Source organism: Pipra filicauda, unplaced genomic scaffold (assembly GCF_003945595.2).
Source record: "Pipra filicauda isolate LSUMZ 115617 unplaced genomic scaffold, ASM394559v2 scaffold356_size1356884_pilon, whole genome shotgun sequence".
NCBI classification, from domain to species: domain Eukaryota; kingdom Metazoa; phylum Chordata; class Aves; order Passeriformes; family Pipridae; genus Pipra; species Pipra filicauda.
Window position 1 is genome coordinate 248,646 of NW_024104483.1, and position 24,292 is coordinate 272,937.

The following is a 24,292-nucleotide window of genomic DNA, read 5'->3' on the forward strand; positions in this document are numbered from 1 at the left end:
CGGGGCAGGGCGGGTCGGCTCCTCACCCGGATCTTCCTCCGCCCGGGGTGGGAGGGTCCGCCCGTCCCGGCGCTTCCGGCGGGGCTGGTTCAGGCTCCGGCGCTGGCTCTGCCATGGGGAAGAAGCACAAGAAGCACAAAGCGGAGAAGGCAGAATGGCGCTCGACCTCCGCCACCGCCTACAGCGGTAAGCGCCGGGGGAGACCCTCTTTGTGCCCGGGACGCGCCCGCCCCTCCCTCCGCCCCGGCTGTCGGCGGGACCCGGCATCGCTGCAGGGCTGGGGGGCTCACAGGGACAGGCCCTGGTTTAAGTGCCGGGGCTGCCGGCGACGGGGGCGGCCTGGGGAACGCGGAACGAGGGGTGGGTTGTGAGCCCGGCCGTCTCCGTGGTTCCTGCGGCTGTTCCTGGTGGGATCCGGTCTCTGCGGTGCTCGAGTGATGCTTAATTTCACCTTGCTCTGACAAGGACCTTGCAACGTTTTCAGGGAAAGCCGAGGATTCGGTTTCTTCCGTGTTACGGATTTGTGGAAAATCACAACGTAACGACTGTCTATTAGTTTGGATTTATGAGTCTTAGGTATTGTTTTCTTTCCAAATGTATTGTGTATATTTTTGACGTGCAGCAAATTCTTACAAACAGTATTTCTAGAAGCAGCTTCGGAGCTGAGGGTCTTTAGCCTGAAGAACAGGAGGCTCCAGCATGACCCTACCACTCTGTGCAAACACCTGAAAAGAAGTTGTAGCCAGGTGGGAGTTGGGCTCTTCTCCCAGGGAACTAGTGATAGGATGAGAGGACAAAGCCTCAAGCTGCAGCGGGGGGAGGTTCGGGTTGGACATTAGGAAGAATTTCTTTGGAAGAAAAGTGGTTATATATTGGAATGGGCTGCCCAGGGATGTAGTGGAGCCACTATCCCCAGAGGTGTTTAAGGAAAAACTGGATGTGGCACTCAGTGCCATGATCTCGTTGACATTGTGTTGTTCAGTGATAGATTGGACTCAATGACTTCAGAGGTATTTTCCAACCGAATTGGTTCTGTGATTGTGTAATTGCTGTGTGCTATCATCTCTCTGTGCATTTATGAAATGTTGGGGGGTTTTTTTTGTTTTTTTTTGTTTTTTTTTTTTTAATTTAGATTATGTGGATAAACCTTTGGAAAAACCCTTAAAGCTGGTGCTTAAAGTTGGAGGAAGCGAAGTGACCGAACTCTCCGGGTCAGGGCATGATTCCAGTTACTATGATGACAGATCAGATCATGAGCGAGAACGACATAAAGAAAAGAAGAAAAAAAAGAAAAAAAAGTCTGAGAAGGAAAAAGAAAAGCATCTAGATGATGAAGAAAGAAGAAAAAGAAAGGTAAGCTGAGAGTTTTAGAATTCAGGCACAGCAGCCACCATGCTTGCTTATCAGATCTAATATCTGGTGCAGAGTACCAGAGCTTTTTTTTGTTTGTTTCAGTCACTATTCCAAGAAGCCTACTGTCTGAACTCAGCACCTCATAAATTTAGAAAACCTTTGTGTGTGTATTGGTGTATTTTTACCATTTAAAGGAGGTATATACTTGTGATGATTCTATGAACAAAGTAAAAGCTTCCTTCTTGTAACTGCTCATTTTTCTTATTTATTTGCTTTGAATGAATACTTCCATTTTTAAGTTGGATGTTTTGTATTTCAGACAGGTCACAATCATGTTTTGCTACCCTTTCAGGGGGGGTATTTTCAGCTTTTCAAATAAATCTTGGTTGCATTTCTCTTCCTGAGATATGCCAAGTTACTGGACATTGAAATTGATATGTTTACTCAAAACAGCTTTCTGAGATCTGATCTGTTGAGTACTGTGGTACAATAGTTAGATTGGCTCTTAGAATAACCTTCATGCAAGGCTTTGTGACTTTGCTAGTAGCAAATGGTGTGGTCACCTTAGATGTCTGTGTTGAACCTTAAGGAGTTTGATTAAAATCAGCAAGAAGGCATTGACAGTACAGTTACTTGTACAATTTAATTTTAATAGTATTTCTTTTGTGTACTAATGATTCTTTGACCTCTCTGCTTTTTTAGTTCTTTTTTTGTTATGTAGTTTTGCTCATATCATGATTTTTTTGGTGCTACTGTGTATGGGTTTGTGGCTAACATCTGTCATTTCCAATTGATTTGTTAGACTCAATTGCTTGAAAGTGACATATCTCATAGGATCGTTAGAAGCTCTTGAATACAGCATAGACAGTGCAAAATATTCTTCGTACAAATGTTTCAGTTAAGAGTATGGCTGGGATTTGAAATATAGCAAAACAGCTGTCCTTCATACAAGGTATTGCATCATCAATTGCCTTTACTAAGTTACAGTGTGGGGATTGTTTGGATTTTTTTCCCAGAACTTCATTGTTGGTGCATTCAAAATAAGCTAACAGATAGTTAAGAAGCAAAACAGCAGACTAAACAAGGCTAATGAAAATATGCTTTTCTGTGAAAACATGGATAATGACTGCAAGATTATAGGAATGATTTAGGCTTGCCTTTGCTGTGAAGCTCAGGAAGAGGTCATTAATTGCCACCACTGTTACAGAGCAGTCCTTGTGGTTCTTTTGTGGGCTTTGTGAATTATCATATACTTTACTCATTCCTGTTAAATGCACCAAACAAAAGTACACTGATCAAAGCAGAGCTCCAGACTAATCTTTACTGAATAGTAAATTAACTTCCTTTGCTCTCTAGTGTAGCTTGTTATCATGAAATTTTACATATAAATAGTTTCAGAGTTCAACATTCTTTTCCATGTTAAATACAAAGTAGCAAAAGATGAACAGTTTAGTTTTAATTGGAGAAGAAAATTGAAAAAGTGATAGTGAAAATATATGCAGTGTTGTTTGAACCATATTAGGACTAAGATATAGAATGATTATTCCAAATGAAAGAAATCGCTGTCTCTTTTCTTTTGGTGTGTGGGATTGCACATTCCAAGTATGTTCTTCTAAAAGATGTCTTCTTCCTGCTGTGCTAGGAAGAGAAAAAGAGGAAAAGGGAGAAAGAACAATGTGACACTGAAGGAGAAACTGATGACTTTGATCCTGGGAAAAAAGTAGAGGTTGAACCTCCTCCAGATCGTCCTGTCAGAGCATGCAGAACTCAGCCAGGTGAGCAGCGTGAGGAATTAAATCATTTTGGTTGTTTTTAAAAGCACGCACAACAGTTTTGTCAAAGGTACCAAAATGTAAAATTTTCGTGAAGATTTGCTGAAATCTAGAGACTTCACTTGCTTCAGCATTTAGAACTTTGCATTATCTGAAAAGTCAATATTCCTCATGGTGCTTACAGATTTTAGTAGGTTTGTTTTCAGGTGACTGAAGTTGCCAAGGACATCTGTCTCTGACTTCTATTACTTGGCAGAATAAAGCTAGCATAAAAGTATTATTGTGCACAGTGTTCCCCTAATGCCTTATCCTTAGCATTTACTGAACAGTGATCAGGATGTCTGAATTTTCAGTTTTCCTTAGTTCAAGGCAAAAAAAAAAAATCTTGTGAAGACTGCTTAGTTGTTGTTACAGTCTTTTTTTTAATAACATATGTTGAGTTTTAGTATCTATTTTCATTAACAGGAAGTTGTGATAGGGTGTCTCTAAAGACCATAGTCTTTAGACTAAGACACCACCCCCACCACCCTATTTTTCCTTTACCAATCTTTAATTCTTGTCACCAACCAAAATATTTATGAACTGTGTGTGGCAACTTCTGTGTGTTTATTCATTTCAGATTTTGTCATGCTTTTTCTACCTGTAGCCATTGCTCGATAGTTAAAACTCAACATTATGCAGTGGAAACTTTTACTTAAGAGAATTTTCAAATACATCATGATCTCAGTTACACATATGCTTGAAAGTGGAACCTGGTAGCAAATAGCTGTGTCTTTAGGAATATTGTGTGTCTTGTCTTTGGAACACTGCCCTTTGACTGATCATTGAGGAGTTTTCTAATTATGACTGGGCATTAAATTAAGGAATGTTGGCCATCAACTGTCAAGGTAACTGAAATTTTCTGGTCAGAGTTTTATGTCTCAGGGTAGTCAGGAACCTTGGAAAACTGACAGGCTAAAAACTAGTCTCTTTATTATATTTTCATCTGCTTGTAAAATGATATTTCAAAGCATATAAATTACCTTACCTATTCCAGTTAAGAAGGGAAATGTCGCTCCAATATCATGGTGAAGAGTTGGAGTTTTAATTCTAGATTTCAGCATGCTGCTTGTTTAGTGTTTCAAACTTCGCATTAAAGGCAACCTCTCTGAACTATGGAACAAGTAATTAACGAGTAGTATTAATGGTGTAATTTGTACCTGTGCAGGAAGTGAAATTGTAATCAGTACCTCATGTACCAGCAAATCTGCATCTGTTTGTCACTCAGTGATTGAAAGGTTCAGAGAAGCTAATTGCATGGGGTTAATGGTAAAGAAACCATTAAAATTGCACTGATAACATGTTGTAAGAATGTGGATTTCCCAATTGCATGATTTCAGCAACCAAGTTTCACTTTTCTTTTCCTGTAAAAATATATAACATCTTATTTTAATCTTATTAATATATATTCTTAGAGCTACTAGACTTAGCATTACATCTGACTTAATGTCTATTAGTTTTTAATGTGATGAAAGCTCAGAAAACAGTAAAGGAGAAGAAATAGGGACTGTATGCTTCTGCTTTGAAATGTATGTCACGCTGAGCTTCAGATATACAAGCTGTACTTGTAGTTAAGATGTTCTCTCTGGTATTTATGTTTTTAAATAAATAAATATACCTGTATTCTGTTTCCTTGGACTTATCTGTGTTTTCATCTCAAAATGCAGCTGAAAACGAGAGCACACCGATCCAGCAATTACTAGAACACTTCCTTCGGCAGCTTCAAAGGTATAAACTGTATTGTACGTTCAGCTGTGTCGACAGCGTCTAATGCATATTTATATGTGTTACTTTACAACTTCTTCTCCTGGTTTTATGTTTGAAAATAGTGCCTGAAGACTGACTGTAGTATATCTGTTAACCTTTGCAATCATGCCAGACCTGGTGGTTTTTAAAGATTAGTTTGGGAAAACTATTACCAACTTGACAATTCTAGCATTTAGCAGGGAAGTAAGTGTTTTGGGCCAGTGTAATTGCCACTTTAAATTTATTAAATACTGATGATTTAATTTAGGGATTAAAACCCAGTTATGATTCTGTAATGCTTTAAAAGATTGAACTGTTTTAATTTAATTATGTTTATTTCTGTGTCCCCTGTCAGATACAAAATAAATTTATACCTGCTTACTTGATAATCCCCTTGATTTGGAGAGGCTTTTTATTTTATTGTTTTCAATAAGATCTTAAGCCTGTACCTCATGTTAAAAAAAAATCCTTTTTATTACATAGCAATAAGCTGAATTGGGAACTAGTTCAAAAATATTAAACATTGTATTTATTTTTAGAGGACCTTATGAACAAGAAGAATTGGGTTTTTTTTACTCAGTGAAGCCAAAAGACCAATTTGGAGTGTAGAGATGTAGAAAACATACAAAAATTAATTAAAAATACAAGAACTAGCTTAAGTTGATCATTTGAGCATTGAATTGAAAGACTTTTTTTAATGTGTTTCAAAAAGTCTACAAAGGTATAATCAAAATGCTTTAATTTACCAAGAAATTTGTCAAACATGCTTCTGTTTTATGAGAATGCTTTTGGTGTTTTTTTGTTTTATAAGTACTACCATTATGTCATTATTGTGGTATAAAAACAAGAACTGTTCTGTTTGCTGCTATAAATCTAAATGTATTGTTTTTATTTTTAGGAAAGATCCTCATGGGTTTTTTGCTTTTCCAGTCACGGATGCCATCGCTCCTGGATATTCCATGATAATAAAACACCCTATGGATTTTGGTACGATGAAGGAAAAAATTGCAGCAAATGAATACAAATCAGTCACTGAATTCAAGGTGAATTAATAAAGATGTAGATATTTCAGAACTAATAAGAAACTGAAGATTCTTTTTAACTGTGGAAGCTTTTCTGACATTAATTAATGTGCATTTTGTTCAGAACTGAGCACTTTTGTGTATTCAGTGTGTTATGAATACTCTGTATTTGTCAGATTCTACTACAGTCTACTACAAATTACTGTGGATACAAAAAACATGTTCTAAAGTTCTATGGAAAGCATGCTGCTAAACTTAAACAGGAGTGAGGCTATCATGAAATCTTAAGTGGTTGAAGAACCTGGAGCTCTTTTTTTCGTCTCCTTGCCTCTCCTTTTTCATTTTTTTTTTAATCTAGACCTGGTTAGATTGATTAAAATGTAATTTTGACTTGTCTGCAAGAGAACTATGGATATACTGAAACTTCTTGTGTAAGAGTCAATAACAACTACGTATTTTTTATCTTTAATTGTCTTATTTCCATATGGCTTCATTTGAAATGGCAGAAAGTTACTTGGCAAGTTTATTGGCAACTTGCCATAGCTAATTTATGTATTGCTATTGTTGTAATCCTTTATTAGATGCATCGTGGTCTTACAGAGAGTGCAGTAAGAAATCTTTTCGTGATATCGCCAGCTCCTGGAAGGAAAGGAGTTTTCCTTAACTGATCCATGAAGTTCTATTAGCTGCCTTCAGAATTACTGTTTCCTAGAGTGGTGTTGATGTAATAATAAACTTGACAGAGAGCATTGGCTTGCTTCTCAGGGTTAATCTCTTCTCTTGAAAGGTCCAGCAAGGTGAACAAAGAATGGCTTAGATTTCTTACAAGTGCTTTGACAAAGATTATTCTGTTTTGTTAGGTATGCTACAGAGATTTGTAGGAAATAGTAAAAAAGTATTTATAATAACCTTGCCATCAGCAGTGCCTTCAGGTCTCTAAATTCTGGCTTGCTGGACTGTCTTATTCAACTACTTAAAAAGGGAAGTTTGAGAGCATCTTGAAGAAACAAAAAAGGCTCGTTTGCATTTCTGTGTTACTTTCTGGCTTGCATTTACTCCATGAATTTGCTGCTAAAATATTACTGTGTTCATCACAGAGCTACCATGGTGGAATGGTATCTTCCAGTCATTTAATAAAGGACTTAGAATTTCTAACAGTTCTTTTGTCTTGTATTTTACAGGCAGATTTTAAACTGATGTGTGATAATGCAATGACTTACAACAGACCAGATACTGTTTACTACAAGCTAGCCAAGAAGATACTGCACACAGGCTTTAAGATGATGAGCAAAGTAAGAGACCTATTAAAAACAGAAAACAGTTGGGTTTTTTTTGTTGTTGTTATCATACTTAAAAGGAACATAATTAGTGACAATGATAAATGTTATTTCATCTTTCTATGTTTAACCATAGCAGTGCCTGTTAGTGCTGCTATATTTAAGGGCTTGATAGCATTCTTATTATAACTCAGTAATTTTTATTTATTTCTCAACTATATCTGCACTGCAGAAGTCTGTAGGAGTTTCTTCCCCTGGCCTCAGTGGAAGCAATTAAGATTCACATCTATAAAACCCTATTGTCAAATATTGCTTCTGGGTGAAACTTCAAAAACAAGATCTCATTTAAGTTTTACTTCTGCATAAACAAGAAAACTCTACTTTTTTCAAGGTGTTGGGTGTGGGGGAATTTTCAGGTGTGTTGCAAATACGCTTTTTACTCAAATAGAGTTGTTGGCTTTTAAAATGAAGTTTTGGTGAGCTGCTCTGTGTGCACATGTTGTGTGTGTGTGTGCATGTGTTACAGTGATGGTAAGTTTTGTGTAAAATAGTTGGTTTTGTATATGCAGTTTGTTTGTTTGTTTGTTTCTCTCTTGATAGTTGGGCTGCAGAAATTCTGATGCCATGCTACCATGACCAAATCATGTTGCATCGCCATTGGAAACGAGACATTAAGAACAAAATAAGGCCATGGCCATTCCCATCCCATCCCATTATCATAGCATCTTGGCTATGAGGGAAAGGTTAAGTCCCTGCCGCTCTGTCCTTTCTGATTCTAGGAACGGCTGTTAGCTTTGAAGCGCAGCATGTCGTTTATGCAGGACATGGATTTTTCTCAGCAGGCAGCTCTTCTGGGTGATGAAGATACAGCAGTTGAAGAACCTGTCCCTGAAGTCGTTCCTGTACAAGCAGAGACTACCAAGAAATCCAAAAAGCAAAATAAAGAAGTTATTAGGTAAAGGTTTTAATGGGCATGCCTACTGCTTTGTTGCAGCTTTTGTAATATTAGACAGCAGCAAAGAAGTGAGGAAAAAACCCTCTTTTCAGCCTTTTTTGCTGAGGTCCATAGGATAAATGGACAATTTTATTGTATTTTGTTTGCTTGTTTATTTATAGAACTTGTTTAATAACCCAGTGATTCCCAACTTGAAACAAACAATTCAGAAGATGACTGCATATTCTTTTAAACACTTACAGTTAATGTCTATATAGATATTTTTATTATTCTTTATAGTAAGTAATGAGTAGTTTCTTCTCATGATGTTAAGAAATATTACTTTATTTTGAATATAGCCACAAGTACCTTTTGCATTTTGTCCCTTTTTTCTCCTTTCCTAAAATGGATGACTGTATCAAAATGTAACAGGATCTTTCTGGGAGGGCAAAGTGGTCCCAGATCAGTGAATGATTTTATTTAACTTTAACCTTATCTGGCATGATGTGTAGATACAGGAGATTGTTTCTGGAGCAGATGATAACATCTCCCCAGTGAAATCTTATTAAGTTCTTTATAAAATACATTACTAGTGCAATAGTAATCTTCCAACTAATAGGCACCCCCATTTCACAAAGCCATGTTTTTATAACAGCTAAAATCCAATTTTAGTAAAATTTTTTGAATGTAAATGTAGTTAAGTTATTTTATGAGAGATTAGCAGAAACCGTAATTTACAAACAACTTGTGTTCAGTGTTCTTGCATAAACATCCAAAGACAGATGTTGAATTTAAATTGTAGAGTATTATCTCAGCTGCAATTTTAAGAAAGAAAACCTATAACAAAGCATCACTAGTTATGTCTTAAATAATCTGATCATGTGGATGTGTTCTGCAGGCTTCTTTCCTAAACCTTCAAAGTAAAAAAGGTGAAATGTCTTGTCGCATTTTTTTTAAAAGTGAACTTTAGGGTTCTAATCAGCCAGATCTTTTATTTTCTTTTACCCTTCAAGCATTTTTGTAGTCCTCTTTAATGTCTGATAAAAGAAGTGGTATTTTAATGTAGTTGTTCTGTGGAAATAGAAGACTGCAACATGTGTCTTCAAAAAAAATTTTAAACAGTAATTTTTTTAGTGGAAACTATTCTATTGACAGCATACAGAAACATACCTGTTGCTTTATAATGGAGAACTAACAAAATGTCATTTGCTCCTTCTTTTTTGAATTGTATATAGAAATCAACTGAAAGCACCTTTTTGAGGGGGAGGTAGTTTGGGTTTTGGTTCTTTGTTTTTTTTAGGAGATACATAATTTGTTTTGTATGGTGCCCAGGATTAATTCTTGCATAAACTCTGCTACAGGAGTATTTTCGTACTTTGCCAAAGAGCAAGCAAATGGCACTGCCAATCCATGTAGTACTGCTCTGTCTTTGATATGTACCTTAACATACAATTCACATAGTTAAAAATAACTGACCTTTGATTTTATTTGGGTACCGGTTTCTTTGCAATGAGTTTGTGGTATGGATTTACCTTAATTTACCTTCCTATTGTTTTCAATGTTTATGCAACTTTAGTCGTTGGAATGAATTTGTTTTTTCTAGTTAACTTGACCTTTTAAACACTTGTATTTTTGCATCAGTAAGATTGGTATTATTCTTTTTGATGAACAGTAAGAGCTTTGCGGGGAGAATTGAACCTAATAGTGGATATTTTTGCCTTCATATTTCACAGTTATAAAAAGGGAAAGAGGGAAGTCAGTGCTTGGAAAGTGTTAAAGCAGCTTAGACCTCTATACTGTAGTTTAAAAAGTGACTTCATCACTCAGACATCCTAATGTTTAAGTAGTTTTTGAAAGTTTTGTTCAGGATGTTGCAACCTTCTGAACATTCTCTTAAAATTCTTGTCCTTTAATTATCCTGTAGAGCGTGACAGTAAGTGCCAATTGTTGAGGAGTTTCCTGCTGTGTACACCCTTTCTTAATTTTCAATGACACAAAATTGTATAACACATTTGTCTCATAATAGTATGATCCTGTGATCTTTTTATTGTCTTTAATAGCAAAACTTACTTGTGTATCGGATCTGAATCTCTATACAGAGAGAAATTCTTAGCTAAGCAAATGGAAGAAGATAACCCAGGAGAGAGAAATGGATTTGGTGTGAGGAGATGCTCTACCCAGTACCTAAGGTGTTTGGCCCTAGTGTCTAATGTCCCTATAATGCCCTGAAATATTTTGATGTACCAAGTTTATTTAATATATAAAATATAATGAAGACTGCCATATTCTGTGATATCTTCACGCTTGTCCTTATGATATTACCTTCTTCTGATTTTATGTAATACCTATGTCCTGTTCCATCTTGGAAATGCTTATCTGTTACAATTTTATTTTTCTGGTGCTTTAATGGAAAGGGATCTACTGAAAGATAAATGTTAAATTTAGTAATTTCAATTACAAGGAATGGTGTGATTAATACTGATTAGGAATGCTAATTGCCAATACTAACAAACATAGGAAGTAAAGGACTCCCTGTTAGACTGGGAGCTGTGTCCTACTGCAAGCAACGATATGATAAGCCTGTTGGTTTTTTTCTCTGATTAGTTACATAGTTTCCATCCCTCATCAAGTAATATCTTCTCTGCATCTTTCTGTTTGGAATTTGTGAGAATAGCATATTCATGCATGTGGGAGACTAAAGATGCATATAGCATTCACCCTGTATTAATGCAGTTTTACTCCCAGTCTCTGTTTTGTAATACTTCCTTTTCACCAAGGTACAGAAACTATTACACTTTTGAAATTCAGTAGTTTAGTAGTTCTCAGCTTCTGCTCCAAAACTTCAGTTCATAGTATGATTATGATTCCACTTAAATGCTGAAGTAGACTGACACTGGGAGAGTAGTGGGACTGATTGTTCTATTAGGAAAACCCAGAATTCAGCCCTTTGTTTTGTTTTCGCTTTTAATTTCTACAGCTGTTCCTCTTCTGTTTTGTAGCTGCATTTTTGAACCTGAGGGAAACGCATGCAGCCTGACAGACAGCACTGCTGAAGAGCATGTCCTGGCGCTAGTGGAACATGCGGCAGATGAAGCTCGGGATAGGATCAATCGATATCTACCCAACAGCAAGGTCCACTGCACAGTGCAGTTTGCAATTCCATTTTGTATCTGACTATTGAATGCTTTGATTCATGCTAGGAGACAGGCTTTAGTGTTGTGTTTTCTGGGACTGTAACATCTAGGATGTATGCTCTGTGTGGATTGCCAGTATGGCTGTTGTGTGTCATTTAGTTCCCACTGAAAGCCATTGTAGGGTGTCCTAAATGGATCTCGGGTTATTTTGCGTGTTGAACATCTTTGAAAATTCTCTTGCAGGAAGCAGTGAAATGTTGCTCAGTCTTGAATTGCAGCCCTTAGCATGTGATTAAAATAACATCACATTCTTCTTATTGTTGCAACCTCAGAAAAAGCAAACTATGCATAGGTTGAAGTGTTATTAGGATTCCTCCTTCCCTGCCTCACCCCCCCTCAAGGAATTCAGGAATTTTTAAGTGTTAAATTCCGATGGGAAGTTTTCCATGAGAAGAGTCTGTAACCTCTTGTAGTTTTGTACCTACAAGCAGTAGCTGTCAGCTGTAGCATGAGTACAAAATAGAGACATCCTTCAATAACTGGGATAAGAGAGCAGGTTTGATAGTCCTGAATGCGATTCTGATGTTGTTCCATGTGTTTGGCTTTTGTGCCCTTCCAAGGGTTAGAAGGACAATGATGCCATTGGTGCAGTTTTCTTAGAACGATCTGTTTATGGGCTGTGTGATAGTGGTGGTGGATTCCTTCATTTCTTCATGCTGGGATTGGAGTGAATGCTACAGACATTCACTACAGACCTATATTGAGATACGTTTACTCTGTTTCGGTTGACTCATGTGGACTCTTATTACCACCCTTGTTCTCATTTCTCATCTGTCACTGTAGTGGCCACTGCAATCATTAGGATGTTGCTACATCCTGACTTATCTACCTAATTTTTTAACAACTGTTGCAGAAGAAACTTTGCTTTGAAGCATTAGTGGTGTTGTGTCTTCAAACTTAAATGTCTGTTTCTTGAGCAGTGGCCCTTGTTATGCAATCACCTTAGGCTCAACTGGATTAGGAAGTAAAGCTTCAAAGAATAGTGGGTGAAGGTTTACCTTCAGTATATTTCTGTTTCTTTAGATAATTAGAAGACTTGCTAGGATTGAAGGCTGTTTGAAACCTCCAAATTAACAGTGGCTTTTTAAAAATTCTTTAAAGCAATACCAGTGTTCTGCTAATTACTAGCTTCACTGAAAAGGCCTTTCATGCTGATGCAGTCTGTTTTTGAGAAAGTTGCTCGAGGTGTGCAGCTCTTCATTGTCTAGGCTGTTAATCAGCTGCACAACTCACTCTGTGTCCCAGAGTCTAGGTAACACTGGCATGTTTTTAGAGCTCAGCCATTGTTAACTTTTGCCATTACTTGAAGGTATTTTTTTCCTGATCATTCTCTTTCCAGCATTTCTTACCTCTGTTTTTATTTTATGCCAGCTTTAGCTTTGGCCTCCTGTATAGAGAGAGTTTTAAAGTTTTTCAGAGGGAGGGGAGAAAAAACCAAAATAGGGAGAGATTTATTTTTCAATTTACTTCAAAGTATGTACTAATATTTCTGTAGGGAGAGAATAGTTTTCATTTTCCCCGTTTACTGACAGGTTAGTCTTTTTTTGCCCAATTCATGTGTAGTCAGTTTCTGGCATCAGCTTTGCTTGTTGCATCAGATCTGGCTCTATCTTTACAGACCCTGGTGTACTCTATTGTCTTTCACATGTGTGTTTTGAGCACTGTGCTTGAGTGATTCAATAGGTCTGTCACAGCACTTCTTCCTCTTTAAGAATTTGACTGTGTGTTCATAAAAGTACTTCTAATTAGAGAAAGTTGTGGGTGAGATATGAAAACAAGCAGTTCATTCTAGATTTGAAAATAAGCAGTGACTTAGATTGTGGCTAGGAGTTCTGCTTCTAAAAAGAAAGTGTGTTTTAGATTTAGTAGTCAGAGAGGCTGGCTTCATGCTAATGATAATGGAATTGGGTTTGTTTGGATGAAAACATTAGATCTGATATAGAAAGATGAATAAGGAGTTGCATATATGAACTTCTAAGTCTTCTGTTCTGAAGCATTTGCTAAGTGGTGCTAAATAGCTGTGACCCATAATTCTCTGTATTAAAAAGTGAATACCACAGTGCAGGATCCCAATACAGCTAAAAATGATTTTTATAGTTTTCTCTTAAGGAAGTAACTCCTTCTTTGAATTTTCAACAGTTTTGAATGATCACTTCTGTATCTTTGTGGTTCTGTTCACAGATTGGTTATCTGAAAAAAAATGGAGATGGAACTTTATTATTTAGCGTAGTAAATTCATCTGATCCTGAAGCGGAAGGTAAAAGCAGTCTTGAATGTTCTAGCAGATTTTGAAGTCTTAACTGTACACAAGGATCCTGTGTAGTATAGATGAGTTTTAATTTTTTTTTTTAATTTTTAAACAATTTTTATTATTTTCATTAATTATTTCCCAAACCATTTTCCCAAACACCCCAAAGTTGTTACTCTTTGCCTTCCAAATTTTCACTCTTCAGGTGCTCTGTTTTACTATTTCTAACAGTAAGAAGATAAAATAATATCTCTTTATAAGCACTTCTACATTGCTACAACTTTATAAAGACTTGGAATACAAGCTTTTGCTGCAAGTACAGTTTAGTGTTAAAACCTAATAGTCTGAAGGTGAATGAAAGTGCTGTAATCCTATGTAAATGTGCGATGCACAGAATGAAATTCAGAATAATCTTTTACCTTTTTATTTCCTAATTTAAATCATTAGCTAAATTTCTTGATCTTTTCTGTTGGGTTTTTTTTGTTGTTCTGTTACTACTATATGCTATTTATATTGGCTTATGCTTTTCACTTGTTTTAGTTTCAAGCTCAAAATGCAGAAGTTTTGAAAGTTTGTAATGAATGAAATGTCATAGTCTTTATGCTCCTGTATGGCATGTTGATTTAGCACTTTCTTTGCACCTTTTGAGATTGGAATTTGTTCACAGCTTATCTCTTGTTTCATTGATTAATATAAGAGTGCTTTAGACTAATCACACTGGGAGACACGAGCCTTTAACATTATTATTGTCTCAATTCTTTTTCATTTGGTAGTAAATTTTTCTGGAATGAAATTGAGCATTTTGTCTGCTAACATGCCCTTCCCTATATCTGAAAATAAAAAATTAATAAAATTCATGTGCTTTAATACCTCTGAAATTAGGCCACTGAAAGATTAGACAGTGATGGTAATGGTGTCTGGATTTCTGTAAACGAACTACCACTTCGTCAACATAAGAAACTGCTTTTATCACTTCATAAAATCTGGGTCTTGAATGTTTGTGAATCAGCTAGTATACATCACACGTTGATGTATACTCTAAAAATGAAATAAGTAAGCCATAGATCTTGTCAATTAGACATGGAAACATATTTACAGCATGTGTTTGAAGTTTAAATGGAGAACCTGAATTACAGTACCTATGCTTAATGTATAGATTAAAAAACATTTAGTCTTTGTGTTAATTGCAACATTTTAAAATAGTAAAATCTAAATATTCACCATAAATTGTGTGCATTAAATGCTTTTCTAAGTCTTCTTTTAAATCAAATTATTAGAGGAAGAGACTCATCCAGTGGATCTGAGTTCGCTGTCAAGCAAATTACTGCCTGGCTTCACTACACTGGGCTTTAAAGATGAACGAAGAAATAAAGGTAAATGCCAAAGAACATGTTTTAGCTTTTTGTTTTTTAAATATTTGAGCAATTACCTGAAATAAAATAGTTTCCGTTTCTACCTGTCTTGGTATGAAAGTTTGCTTGGTTATTCTTATAGTGTATAATTATTCCACTGACAGCAGAATGCAGTTTTAAAATGACTTTTCTTCTTATTAAACATCACTTAATTAGGAAGTTTATGGATTAATGTTTTGCCTTAGTGTTACAGCCACACTAGAAGCTTTTCAATAATGGTAGTGTGTTTTTTTGTGGGAGATAATTTTTCCAGACTAACTGTGCTTACAGTTGAGGGTAAAAAACTTTCAGTCACTTGCATTTTTGCATCACGTGACGAGCGTTTCTCAGACTGTGGATTTTTTTTTTTCCTTGTATTATTGATATTTTTAATAGTTTCTAATCTGCTGTCCAGAAACTGACTAGCAACCAACACTAAAGTAGACACACACACAAAAAATAGAAATATAAAAGGAGGTGTGGCCATGAATCTTTTTTTTTCTGGGAGTGTGGTGCTTAACTTAGTTCTTGATTTTCCAATAATATAAATACATTTGTTTATATGGTTAAAATAGCTGCACTGATTCTAGAGTCTGGAAGTGTCCTTGAGATATTGCTCTTGATTTCAGTTGGAGAAAAAAAGACACTGCACTTTCTGTATCCATTTCAGAAAACAATTTTTTTGCCCAAGTGGTCTTTTACACTTGTGTTAATCATTTATCATCTCTTTCTTCTACCTTAGTAACCTTTCTTACAAGTGCCAGTACAGCACCTTCCTTGCAAAACAACTCTATATTTCATGATTTGAAACCAGACGAGATGGAACTCTTGTACTCAGCATATGGTGATGAAACTGGAATACAGTGTGCCTTAAGGTAAGCACTTCCTAATTAGAAAGTCTAACGTATCGTAGTAATTTTATGCAAAGTAATTTGGACTAAATGCCAACTAGGAGCGTTCAAATCCTGATATTTTATTCTAAAACTTATTTTTAAAATAAATCACTATAAAACTTGAAGCTAGCTTTCATCCTGGTTGGTGGGGTTTTTGTGCTGGTTTTTTGTTTTTTTGCTTTTGATTGTAGGTAGGGGGATGCATTTTTTTTTCCATTTGCCCTTTTAAATTATCCAGTTTTATTGCAAGGCTGTTATTAGGGTCTTCAACAACAGCATATTTCAGGTTGCTAAAGCTTTAGTGTTCTGCTTTACACCCATCATAAAATAAGTTTAAATAGGCAAGTAATAGATTTCAGTGGCTTTAAAACAGTGATATTTTTCACGAAGTTTCAAAAGAGTTAAAGTTACTTGAAAAGGAAAATACCACTTTTCATTAATTCTTAATCTTGGACCAAAAGAATTAGTGGCAAGCTTTTTTCTCTTTTTTGGGTTTTGTTTTTTAACTGACTATCAATGAGAGAAAAAAGAAAAAAACTCTGTCTTAATTGTTTTTCTGAAGAAGCATGGAAGAGTTAAAGAACAAAGAAAATATAGGTGTAATGTAGTGTTGTTGGGGAAAACCATATTTTGAGTTGAAATATTTTTTACAAAAATAAACATTTTCTGTAATGCTTATCTCCATTCCTGCTAGCTTACAAGAATTCGTGAAGGATGCTGGAAGTTACAGCAAGAAAATAGTGGATGATCTTCTGGACCAGATCACCAGTGGCGATCATTCCAAAACTATTTATCAGCTAAAGCAGGTGTGTTCTTGATGCACAGAAGTGTCACAAGTTCATCAGAGCAAGAATGAACCTGTTTGTTTTTCAATATTGTATGAAGTGCTTTGCTTTCCACTGTCAGTTTAAGCAGTTCAAGCTTAGCTGTTCAAGCAGCCATGCTGTGAACCAAATTACAGACTGAATTAATCAACAGAGGAGTAATTTTTTTTTCTTATCTCTGGCTCGATCAGTTCTCTGTGGTTCACTATATGGCTGCAGAAAGGAAGGGGCGGGGGCATGTGACATAGCAGGGTTCAACTGACTGAATAGTGTTTGGGCAGCCTTGTCACTCAATGCGATAACTTACGTACCTACTTCTGAGTTATATTGCTATGCTTTTGTTGAGGTTTTTGGTTTTTTTCTTAATTGAAATGCAAAATATACTTCTTGTGGAAGAATTAATTGTTTGGAACATGGAAGTAGTGTTGAAGAACAGATTAATATCACTGTACAGGTATCTTTTACCCAACAGTGCTAACTTTTAAATTCATATAGTATGTCTGAAGGAAGAACTTATTTACAAAAACACTTTCCTGATGGGATTCATACTAAGATTGCAGAAGAGATTTTTCTCAGAAATATGTATGATTCTAGTGGGAATGTTTGCATTCCCAAGACCAAATAGTCTAATAGAAATTGCATGTTATTTTCACTCTGAAAACCACTCTTAGTTTGAAATAATTGTCTGCTATTTAAAATGCTGACATTGTGAATGATTGAGGAATAAAAAAAGGGAGGCAGGATGGGAAGATGGAAGGTACTTAGATTTCCTGACATGGTGGAAATGAGATTATGCTAAATCTCTGCACACTTAGAAAGAGAATAAGGTGTGTGGTGTTTCGGGAAAAGGAGGCAATAGAATGAAAACCACAAGACAATCCTTCAGAATTTTCTGGCTATTTTTTACCAGGAAAAAGACTGTATATGAAACAGGAAGAAATGTAAAGGATTAGTTAAAAAAAGTTACAACCCTGTACTTTGAATACTCTCTACATATACAAATGTGTGTATACAACATAGTGAACTTAGCTTTACAAATGTGCCTTTTCCTTTTTGCCACCTTGTTCTATGACTGTGGTTCCATATGAGAATTTCTGAAGACCTTTCAAATGGTCAGTGGGTATTTAGACTTAGAAGTGCTGTTCAGTTGTGATATATGTCGATATACGCCGATTTCACATAATTAAATGTGTTTCAGTGATGATATGCCATGGTGTTTTATGCTTGAGCATTTTGTGCTGCTACATTTGAGTAAGAATTAATATCTCTAAAAGTACAACCTTAGATGATTTGTGATTCAGAAGTTGCTGAAGTAGTGACTAAGATACTGCTTTTGAATATAAAATTTGTGAACAGAGGAAATAGCTTAAGGGGACTCAAAGATTAGTTAAAATGCATAATGCTAAATTATTGCAGAACATTAACTATTACATTGTAATTGCATTGCAGATATGTGAAAAACTTAGCTGTCTCTAGCCTTCTTTTGTGCATGAATTTTGAAAATACTTGAAATTGTACAAGAAAGAGGTCTTTATTATATGTTGAATATAAGCAATTGTTAGTATTCTTTCTTTCCAGAGGCGAAACATCCCAGTAAAACCACTGGATGAAGTTAAGGTAAGTTATGCTGACATTCAGTCTGTTTGGTTTTTTTTTAAACTCGAAAAGGTGTTTGGGCATTTAAGGTAGAGAAAGTGATGTTCTTGGAGCTTCCAGCATTCAAGTTCTTGATTTTATGTAATGTGCACCTGTTCTGTATAGTAATGCAGAAAAAGATGGTAAGTGGAGTATAGGAGAAAGAGGAGGCTGTTAGGTTAGTCCTGAAGAGCCTGTCCTGGTTAGTTCTAAATTGTTTATATGAATGTATATGGTTGCCCTTAGAGAAGAGCTAGTCTTTTTTTTTTCATAAAGGTTCTACTCAAACATCACAAAATGTGATAGTGTTCTGCGGTGGCCCAGGATCTTCTTGTCCTAAACCAGTAAATTACACAAGCATTATTATAAAACATTTTTAGGAAATATAAGCATAAGCTATGAAATGCTAAGATCTAAAATACTCTTTTGTTCTTTAGGTTCTGCCAGTTCTTATAAAAGAAGAACACAAGTTGCATAATACCTGTCTGGATTCTTCCAAACAGATTATGGTAAGATGGTTGGAGAGGAACAAGAAAAAAAACAAACATAAAACCCCCCAAAAAAGTACTATTGAGACATTCATTTTGTTTCAGGGCAAGGATGTGCATAGTCTGAAGTATAATATTAGAATTATAGTATCTAGAATAATGTTTCAGTACTGAAAATTAATTCTTTGACAGTTAGTGGCTTTATTGTTCTGTATTCTCCAGTTTATTTCAGCATGTGTAATTAAATCCAATGCAGGAAGATCACTTAGGAAACTGAAAACGATACTTGATCTGCTGATGAATATTTGAGATTCAACCTGCTGTAAAATTGTAAAAAATCGTTAGTATAGATGAGTTTTACCACATGCATTGAAAATGTCGTAGAAAGCATGGGTAAAAAATGCATATCTTTTATGCTTTCACAGCTACTAATCAAATCTTTCTTTAAGTGGTGCGGGTTTTATCTTTCAATGTATTTGTGACAACAGAACTAATGCATTGCATTCCATGCCAATTCACATAAAAATTATATGGATTACAATATAGCAACTAATAAAATTTTATAGTTTTATAAGTATTCATTATGTTTTGTGAAAAGTCATCTTTGTCTAGAAGGTGACTGGTTAAATTAATTCATTAAAGTGCTAAGTTTCATATTTCTAAAAGATAATACCTGGTCATGTGTTTACCTGAGTGTCTTATTTCTCCTGCTGGAATAGGCATCCTCATAGACTTCTGTTAGAATAGGTTTCGAAGCTTAGTGACTTTTACTTTGATTTCTGACTTCGTGCCATTACATTAGCAGTATGGCAACAGGTGTGGAAAGAAATGAAATTGTTGTAGTGCAGGCTGTATGTCATTATGCACATGTATAGAAGAAATACTAGAGAGGCCAGTTCCAGCTGATACCTTGTATAGGAAGGCCCACCATACTAAAAATATCAATAAATCCAGTGTTCATGCATTGAGGAGATGAGGGAAAAGGGGATCTGGGAGTGGTTCATGATAGGGACACCTACTAGGGTTCTTCTGTGAGACATGAAGGAGTTGAGTGTGTAATTGAGTTTCAGCAGTTCTGGATATCAGATAAAAGATACTTAGATTACTGTGCACATCCCTTGCCATTCATACGACTGGTCTGTCCTGGAACCATGTTTGAAGTGTCTGTGAATTTCAGGTTGGCCAAGATGGTTATGGATGCCCCAGTCTCAAGCGTTGTGATGCACACTTTTGAGGGAATGGATTTTGCATTTATCTTAAACATTAGGAAGTTATTATGACAGCTTGTCATTATGGCTAGTCTTTCTATTTCTTGTGTTTTAATAGGTTGGAGAATCTGCTGGAGACAGTAACTCTTCTGACTTAGATTTTCTCTCTATGAAACCATATTCAGATGTATCTCTTGATATTTCTATGTTAAGTTCGTTAGGTAAGTAATTAAATATACAGGACATCAATTATGGTTTAGTTGTACCACAGACAAAATGACAGCTGGATTTGCTGTCAAACACACATAAAAAAGTGTTCAAAAAGTAGTATCAAGTCTACTTTGACATAAGTAAAAGTCTAGGGCTGGTACAAGATAAATGAACCTTGCTCTGTTTCTCCTTTGAGACATCCATGTGCTATCCAAGCTAACTTTTCTTGTACAACTGAAGAAATACAATTTTGATAGCTTTGCTTGTATTTTGTGTTCATAGTAACATAAATTTTAAGAATCAGTGTGGAGCTTTAGCTCAGAAATGATGTTATTTCGTATGATGTCTTTTGAAATAACTTGGGAATTAGGTAAGTATGTGAAGGGCGATCATATCACCACTTGGAATATCCCAGAACAAAAATCATAAGAAACTTCAGGTGCTGGAAAGACTTTATCCTCAGATAAGGCAGTTGTGTAAAAGTATTATGATGCTGTTTCAGATACATGCCTTTGATAGGTATCTTTTAAATGCTAGAAGTACTGTTGCCATTTCTGCAGGCTGCTGAGCTGGTCAAATGCCTTCACAAGTGTCATCCAAGCTAACAACCTGCTTATGTTTTAAGATACTTTTAATTCAGAATGTGAAAGAGGCCAAACTATCTATTATAAAACATAAGGTAATGAAAGACTTAAAGGAAAAGAAGATTTCCACAGATTTCATAGAATCATAGAATTATAGAATTAACCAAGTTGGAAAAGACCTCTGAGATCATCAAGTCCAACCCTTGATCCAACACCGCCATGGTTGCTAGACCATGGCACTAAGTGCCATGTCCAGTTACATCTTAAAAACCTCCAGGGACAGTGAATCCACCGCCTCCCTGGGCAGCCCATTCCAATGTCTGATTACTCTCCCTGGAAAAAATTTCTTCCTAATATCCAACCTAAGCCTCCCCAGCACAGTTTTAGACTGTGCCCTCTTGTCCTACTGCTGGTTGCCTGGGAGAAGAGACCAACCCCCACCTGGCTACAACCTCCTTTCAGGGAGTTGTAGAGAGTGATGAGGTCTCCCCTGAGCCTCCTCTTCTCCAGGCTGAACAACCCCAGCTCCCTCAGCCTCTCCTCATAGGACTTGTGCTTGAGTCCCTTCACCAGCCTTGTTGCTCTTCTCTGGACCTGCTCCAGCACCTCAATGTCCTTCCTGAACTGAGGGGCCCAGAACTGGACACAGCACTCCAGGTGTGGCCTCACCAGAGCTGAGTACAGGGGAAGAATCACTTCCTTGGACCTGCTGGCCACGCTGTTCCTGATCGAGGCCAGGATGCCATTGGCCTTCTTGGCCACCTGGGCACACTGCTGGCTCATGTTCAGCTTCCTGTCAATCCAAACTCCCAGGTCCCTTTCTGCCTGGCTGCTCTCCAGCCACTCTGTGCCCAGCCTGTAGCGCTGCATGGGGTTGTTGTGGCCAAAGTGCAGGACCCGGCACTTGGCCTTGTTGAACCTCATCTGATTCATCTTGGAATCAGATCATCTCTCCAGCTAGTCCAGGTCCCTCTGAAGAGTCCTCCTGCCCTCCAGCAGGATTTCTGACAAAGATGCATTTTGAAAAGCAATTATAAGCTCTGATTATCCTGTCACACTCTAATTTTATTTAGTTCAGTAAAAAACGAATATCCATTTTATAGATAATGTTTAGACATATCAAACTTACTGTGAATTTCTTGTGCCACTGAAAACTGCTTATGTTTTCTTCTTTGAACTAGAAGTAAATAATCATACTGCCAGATTAGTTGGCTTCCAGAGAGAGTTTATGGCATTACTTATGATAATTCTTGAAAAGTTAGCAAGAATTGCATCAAAGAAAACAAAGGGAAAGAGTTTATTTTCCTGTTTTAAGTTGAGTGAATTATTTTTAGGTCTTCAGATGAAAGAATAGCATATATTGGCACATATTTCCAGTTCTTTCCAATTTCAGGTGTTTTTGGCTTATTATAAAATCACGGTAACTGGAGAAGATACTGTTCTTCTGTGATGGAGATTTCTTTGCCTCTGTAAATTACATGTCCTATTTTAACTGTATTTTAAATTAGATATTTAAGTGATCTTTCTGCTGACTTCTTTGCTGCAAACTAAATGCATTATTTAGAGTGAAGGTAGTGAGGCACTGGAACAGGTTGCCCAGAGAAGCTGTGGATGCCCCATCTCTTGGAAGTGTTCAAGGCCAGGTTGGATGGAGCTTTGAGCAGCCTGGTTTAGTAAAAGGTGTCCCTGCCCCTGGCAGCAGGGTTGGAACTAGATGATCTTTAAGGTCCTTTCCAAAGCAAATTATCCTATGATTTCATATCTGGAGTTTAAAAGATAAGGAAGAAAAGTTAAGCTCTTACAGCTGTTTAAATTGTGGGCATTTCAGTTCAGTTCAGTCAGTTCAGATTCAGCCATTTCCTGTGGCGCTTTCCTTCATCTTCCAATATCACACAGATCTGCAGCTGTTGCTTTTTAGAAGTGCGAAGGAAAATGCAAGATTGAGGTCATTTGTGTAATAGACAATACTTGATTTATTTTAGAATTTTTTTATAAGACTTGGTAATTCATGAGTCAATGTACATATGCTAATTATGGATTTTGGTTGGTAACTGGTGGCTCTTAGGAAAAGTGAAGAAGGAGCTTGACCATGACGATAATCATTTACATCTGGATGAAACAACTAAGCTGCTGCAGGACCTTCATGAAGCTCAGGCTGACAGAGTGGGATCCCGGCCTTCATCCAATTTGAGTTCCCTCTCCAATACCTCTGAAAGAGATCAACATCATCTTGGTAAAGTTAGCTGTGTCACAGAAGTTGCAGTACTTGTGTTCCAATAGAAATTCATTTAAACTTACATTTTAATTTACATGAATCTTTGTGTGAAACTACACTGATAGAACAGTGTACTGACTGCAGGATCATGTTTTAATTTTTAAATATGTATGGCAAAGACAACTAAGAAGACATACTTTTGACCTCTGGAATTCAGGGCACTAATTGTAGTTACTTATTTTTTGAGTAGGTGTGATTGAAGGAATCGTGAAGTAAATCGATACTGACTGGCAAATCCCTATAAGGACTTGCATTTAATGCCTTTAGAAATATAAGGAGTATATAATGTTTATTTTGCTTCAGCGTAGTTGCAGCAACTACTACAAAGCATTCCACTGTTAACTGTAAAATTCGGTGATAAACTGCGTAACAATTTGGTGTCATTCTGAGAAGGTAGGAGATGTTGGTTGGATGATACTCAGTTGCATTTTGTATAATTTTTCAACTCAGAGTAATATGACTACTTTTCTAATTACTAAATTAGCAATTAGCTAAATTACTAAGAATCTTGTGGTTTCTTTTTCATAATCTCCTATTTAAATATAATTTAAAAGTATAAACTGAGAATGTGAAATAACCATGCTGTTTATATACATAACTATCTCTTCATTATGTTTCTGTACTTCTAAAAGTTTTGATTTTTTTTTCCCCATGTTCTACAGGAAGCCCCTCTCATCTGAGTGTTGGAGAACAGCAAGACATGGTTCATGATCCCTATGAATTTCTTCAGTCTCCAGAAACCTCAAATGCCACTAGTAACTAATCTGACATGTACTATATATATTTTGTATTTTAATTGTATTATGTTTTTATAAAGTTTTTGTCCATGACAGAAACCGTAATTTTGTCCTCTTTTCTATGAGGATTCCTGTATAATATTATTGTATATGCAGGATTAAACAGGCAAAGAAAAAAAAAAAGAAAAAAAAAATAAGAAAAAAAACCCTACTTAGTGCATTGTGTTGTTAGCAATGTACCAAGAACTGCTTTCAATTTGTGTATTAAGGGAGGTTGTTGTCTACTGGTGTGTGAATCTTGACTGAAAAACAACAAATAATGTGTTAGAAAAATTCATATTTTATAGAAACTAAAAAGTGATAATTTTCCCAGAATCATGGCAGGAGTCATTAAATATTTCTAATATGTTTAATCTGGGGTTCTCTGGTGGTCTAGTGGTTAGGATGCGGCGCTCTCACCGC

The 24,292-nt window shown here is 36.3% G+C and overlaps 1 protein-coding gene across 6 annotated transcripts; it reads left to right on the forward strand.

The window, feature by feature from the left end:
• Window positions 1–48: 48 nt before the first annotated feature.
• On the forward strand, window positions 49–24,292 carry BRD9 (bromodomain containing 9). 6 transcript variants are annotated; one of them, XM_027747386.2, is made up of 18 exons: window positions 49–186; window positions 1,133–1,353; window positions 2,996–3,128; window positions 4,832–4,892; window positions 5,809–5,953; window positions 7,114–7,224; window positions 8,052–8,164; window positions 10,243–10,332; window positions 11,143–11,275; window positions 13,519–13,594; window positions 14,863–14,958; window positions 15,719–15,851; window positions 16,564–16,675; window positions 18,272–18,310; window positions 18,766–18,837; window positions 20,143–20,245; window positions 22,884–23,051; window positions 23,756–24,292. In XM_027747386.2, the coding sequence occupies exons 1-18, from the start codon at window positions 114–116 to the stop codon at window positions 23,854–23,856; spliced, it is 1,980 nt and encodes a 659-aa protein (XP_027603187.1). In that variant the 5' UTR covers window positions 49–113; the 3' UTR covers window positions 23,857–24,292. The 6 variants fall into 6 exon arrangements, with proteins under 6 accessions (XP_027603187.1, XP_027603185.1, XP_027603186.1 ...); XM_027747384.2 differs by having other exon boundaries at window positions 50–186; window positions 7,989–8,164; XM_027747385.2 differs by having other exon boundaries at window positions 50–186; window positions 8,049–8,164.

Excerpts from the sequence above, each read along its gene's own strand:
- BRD9 (XM_027747384.2), top strand. The coding sequence starts at position 114 with ATGGGGAAGAAGCACAAGAAGCACAAAGCGGAGAAGGCAGAATGGCGC. Across the intron at positions 18,311-18,765 it reads AACCACTGGATGAAGTTAAG|GTTCTGCCAGTTCTTATAAA; the intron begins GTAAGTTATGCT and ends TTTGTTCTTTAG. Across the intron at positions 23,052-23,755 it reads AAGAGATCAACATCATCTTG|GAAGCCCCTCTCATCTGAGT; the intron begins GTAAAGTTAGCT and ends CATGTTCTACAG.